At 38.6% G+C, this 4,499-nt stretch overlaps 1 protein-coding gene and 1 long non-coding RNA gene across 2 annotated transcripts; one reads left to right on the plus strand and one right to left on the minus strand.

Moving 5' to 3' along the window:
• Positions 1–613: 613 nt before the first annotated feature.
• On the plus strand, positions 614–3,072 carry LOC125747369 (uncharacterized). The gene is made up of 2 exons (XM_049022564.1): positions 614–1,107; positions 1,621–3,072. The coding sequence occupies exons 1-2, from the start codon at positions 925–927 to the stop codon at positions 2,755–2,757; spliced, it is 1,320 nt and encodes a 439-aa protein (XP_048878521.1). The 5' UTR covers positions 614–924; the 3' UTR covers positions 2,758–3,072.
• A 199-nt stretch (positions 3,073–3,271) lies between these two features.
• On the minus strand, positions 3,272–4,126 carry LOC125747399 (uncharacterized). The gene is made up of 3 exons (XR_007399297.1): positions 3,907–4,126; positions 3,580–3,780; positions 3,272–3,408 (listed from the first exon to the last, which is right to left on the minus strand). It is a non-coding gene; the product is annotated as an uncharacterized LOC125747399 (long non-coding RNA).
• Positions 4,127–4,499: the final 373 nt, after the last annotated feature.

Consider the following 4,499-nt stretch of genomic DNA (forward strand, 5'->3'; position numbering starts at 1 on the left):
CAATGAGCCTCCATCAATTAATTTTTTCCATACAGGAAACAGGATCTTCCTTCTTTCCTGGATCTCCTTGGGAAACTGGTCGTTGATGCTACAGTCCGTTCCTTTTAATTCCCGGCCACGGCTTTTAACCAGTTTTTTTTTTTCTAAGTGCTCGAATTTGGCCACAATTGGTCTAGGTCTGCGTCCGTCGGGTCTCTTCCCTCCTAGGCGGTGAACTTGATGGAAGCTGATGGTTTTTACTGTGCCCTCCGGGAGTTTTAGGTGAGTTTGAATGAACTCTTTCATCATTGTTTCTGGATCCTCGTCTGCTTTCTCCGGGATGCCTGAAAGTATTATATTGTCTCTCATGCTTTGGGCCTGGAGGTCAATGATATTTTCTTTTATTTTTTAATTTTCCTCCGAAAGGCGTGTCATTCCATCTGTGAGGGATTTTACCGATTCCCTGAGGGTCACATTTTTTGCAGCGAGTGATTCCACCTGCTGTTATGGGGCGCCGTTTGTAAAGATAGCAAACATTTTTGTACTTGCCACTTTTTCAACATTTAGTGCAATTTTCTGACATTTAGCTAGAAGTCAGTGGTGTTGTGGATCATCAGGTTTTTTTGCTGTGTAAATTATGTTCAAAATTGTTCATCATATGTAAATATAAATGGTTTGTCTATATATAAATATTAAATGTAAATGTTAAATATAAATGTTAAATGTAAATGTAAATATAAATGTTAAATATAAAACTTAAATATAAATATAAATGTTAAATATAAATGTTAAATGTAAATATAAATATAAATGTTAAATGTTAAATATAAAACTTAAATATAAATATAAATGTTAAATATAAATGTTAAATGTAAATATAAATGTTAAATGTTAAATATAAATGTTGAGAACGTATGCTAATTAGCCACGCCCATCTGCGTAGAAATGGGCGGGACCGACGAGAGCGTGCTAAGTGGTTGCAGGTTAGAGCTGATAAAGAACAACATGGCGAATTCCGCTCAATTAGAGGTTATTGAACGTGCTGTTTTGGCAGGTGTTCGCGCGGCATTAAATGGCATTGCCACACAAGCGGGAGCAGCATCATCTACGTCTTCTACAGTGACATCGGTAAGTTATGAATGTATTTTGGGGCAGGAGGGGGATCAGTAGTATCGTATAAATTGGCCTTAAGTATTTCCCACCAAGCTTTCGTTGGTGGCGGCAGTTCGTAAGATGCTGCCGCTGAACGTTTTGTTTGGAAATGGCAAGAAAAATCGCTTGCAAAACGGCAAGTCCAATCACAGGAAATGTGGACCTTAATCATTTGCGGTTATCGGTCACTGCTACGCGTCGCTCGTTCGCATATTGGTCAATACTGACACGCGAACGTGCGATCTTTCATGTAATGTGTTTAGTGATTTCCATTTAACAAACAAAAAACTGAAGTAAGCAGCAAGGACATGTACTGTTTTTTGTTCTACCCATTCAGTTAACCAGCAGGCTATACTGCTACATGCATTACAATAGTATAACATGCGCAGTAGATTACTAAATAGATTACTAAAATTCAAGGTAGAATACTATGTCTTTTTGTCTTATTGTATACTTACACTGTTTCCTAATTTTACTCTATAATTGTAGGATGGCAGCCTAAACCAGATTTCCAAAGAGGACATTGAGAATTTGCTGTCACTAAGTTTGACATTAACTGAGGTAGCATCAGTCCTGGTGATTTCCAGACCCACATTATACAAATATATGCAAGAGTACAATATTCCACAATCCAAGTTTTCCAGTATTCCAGATGAGGAATTGGATGCTATGATTAACCAAATAAAGTCAGAACATCCACATGCAGGAGAAGTAATGCTGAATGGACATCTACGTTCCAGAGGCATCATTGTGCAGAGAAGGCGTCTACGAGAGTCAGTGAAAAGGATTGACGGTACTGGTCTCGAATCAAGGAGAAGAACAGCAGTTCATCGACGTGTTTATGCTGTACCCTGTCCAAATTATATCTGGCACGTGGATGGAAACCATAAATTGATTAGGTGGAAACTGGTTGTACATGGTGCAATGGATGGATACAGTCGGATGTTGATGTTTCTTAGGTGTTCCAACAACAATCGAGCTGAAACTGTCAAGGACCTTTTCAGTACAGCTGTCAGTGAATTTGGCAGGCCTCTCCATGTTAGAACTGATCACGGAGGGGAAAATGTCCAGATTTGGCAGGACATGAGACTGCACCGCGGTGAAACATCTGTACTAACTGGAAACTCAGTACATAACCAAAGAATTGAACGGTTCAATCGGGATTTAAACAGGAACTGTAGTCATGTTTACGCTCCCATTTTTTATGAGCTGGAATCAATGGAGGCTTTGAATGTAGAAAATGAAACTGATTTATTTTCTTTGCATTTTGTATATATTCCAAGGTTAAATCGCACACTGGATGAGTTTAAAGATGCATTTAACAATCATTCAATCTCCTCTGAAGGGAACAGAACACCAGTTCAGCTTTACACAGTGGATAGACATCTTTTGTTTCTTAACAATCCAGATGTTGCTAGCGAAGAAAGAACAGTAAACTCCACATCCACCATGAACCAAACATCAACACCTTCGCATATGAACTATTCATTTTCCCCTTTGAATGAACAGGGTTTACAAGAGTTGTTTGATACAGTAAACCCCCTTGACAACGATGGTAACAACGGAAAGACATTATTCCTGAGAGTACAGGAGTTTGTGTTTAACAAAATTATGAATGAGCAATGAGCTGTGTGTGTAAATGAGATGTGTGTGTAAATGAGCTGTGTGTGTGGAACGCTAGATACTTTTGACTAGTCTACACAGTACTGAAAATGCCACCATTCATGAGAGCCACAATAAAATGATAATCAAATGCAGTGTCATCTGCCAAATTCTTTGTATTTATAAAAATCAGAAGCTCGTTTGAGCATGTGTGAGCAAGTGGAAGGTGCTTCATCTCATCGTGAACAAAGGTGAGCTTGGGACTAGGACTGAATCCAACTGCAGGGACTTTGCTGCTCCCTGTTGCAAAAGCAAGTACATGTGCAGGACTCAAGGTCAGGATGAACGCCTTCTCTGCCTCAGTGAGGTTCCTTGTGTTGAGACATTCCCCAAGATCATTCTCTGAAGAGTTGAAAAGGGTACAAAAATGTCAAAAGACCAAGATATTTTATCAGATATGCAGTATTATCCTATATTCCACTGACCTTGTACAGAGTAAAGGAACTCTCGGAATTTTACTACCATTAGCTCCTCTTTTGGTCTTCTATTACTACCAAGCACTGAGTAATTTGGCTTCAGAAGACCAGCCACAACATGTGCAGTGACTTCACTGGCTTCTTTGGGCATATCAAAGAAAACCCTCATAGAAGGATTTTCTTTCAATAGTGGTAGGACCTTTTAAACAAAAAAAAAAGTTCAAAATCTGTGTAATACACATATATATAGAGAGTTTATTGTGGATCACACATGAGAAGTACTATTATGTATAACAGTACTGAAAATAGCTGTTTGTTTATATATACTCATTGTATTAAAATAAGGCTCAAGGATTATCAAAAAACTAACCTCATAGTGCTTCAAACCCTGAACGAACTGGTCATAGCAGATCTGTCGTTGAATGAGATTGTGGAAGTGTATTGCATTCTTTACAAATGCATCTTTGGTCTCCATGTTGACTGGGTTTGGAAGACCTTCAACTTCAAATCTCCATGAATCACAACATTCCACTGCTATATTCAACTCATCTTGGGTTGCTGCTTGATCAACCTAAACATTGTTAAATGGAAACAAAAAGATAAAGAAAAGTGAAAATGAAATTAAAACTGGCATTTACATTTCTAGCTTTGCACATTGCTACATCATGTATTTTGTTTTTAAATAACAGAAAACAACCTTTGTCAGGTTTTCTCTGAGTTCAGTGTCAGCGACGTCATCTGGGCTGACATGCACCTGAAGAATATCTCCTGTTACAATGTAGTCCACTACATGAGGAGAAAGTAATGCTGGAGGTTCACCACCCTGGACTATTATGGTAGACATCATCTGGCCGATAGTGCGATATACTCCATTCTGTACATGAGAAATGTTCATTCTTGGAACAAATCCATTTGGAGCCTCTAGGAGAGAAAACAATTTATGAACAACTAAAACAACTGCTTATTCAGAACAACTATCTGGAAAAGAAACAATCACATGCAGACATTAGTATAAACTTTCAGGATTAATCTGAAATGTTGGTGAATTTAGCCTAATTAGAACAATTACCTTCAAAGGCTCCACTTTCTGTGTAGATGGCTTTTACAAGTAGACGAAAGAATTCTCGCCTTGGTCCTCCTAGGTCATCAGCATCCTCAGCAGTGTTTTCATCACTGGCAAATGTGACATAAAGCATGTCGGTGCTCTCTGCAAATTTGCGTCTACTGAACTGCCGGATGGCAGTTGTCCACAAGTTTCCTCGGCTTATATGGATCGGTCGGAATGCTGAT

The sequence above is a fragment of the Brienomyrus brachyistius genome, chromosome 8 (assembly GCF_023856365.1).
Source record: "Brienomyrus brachyistius isolate T26 chromosome 8, BBRACH_0.4, whole genome shotgun sequence".
Classification (NCBI taxonomy): Eukaryota; Metazoa; Chordata; class Actinopteri; order Osteoglossiformes; family Mormyridae; genus Brienomyrus; species Brienomyrus brachyistius.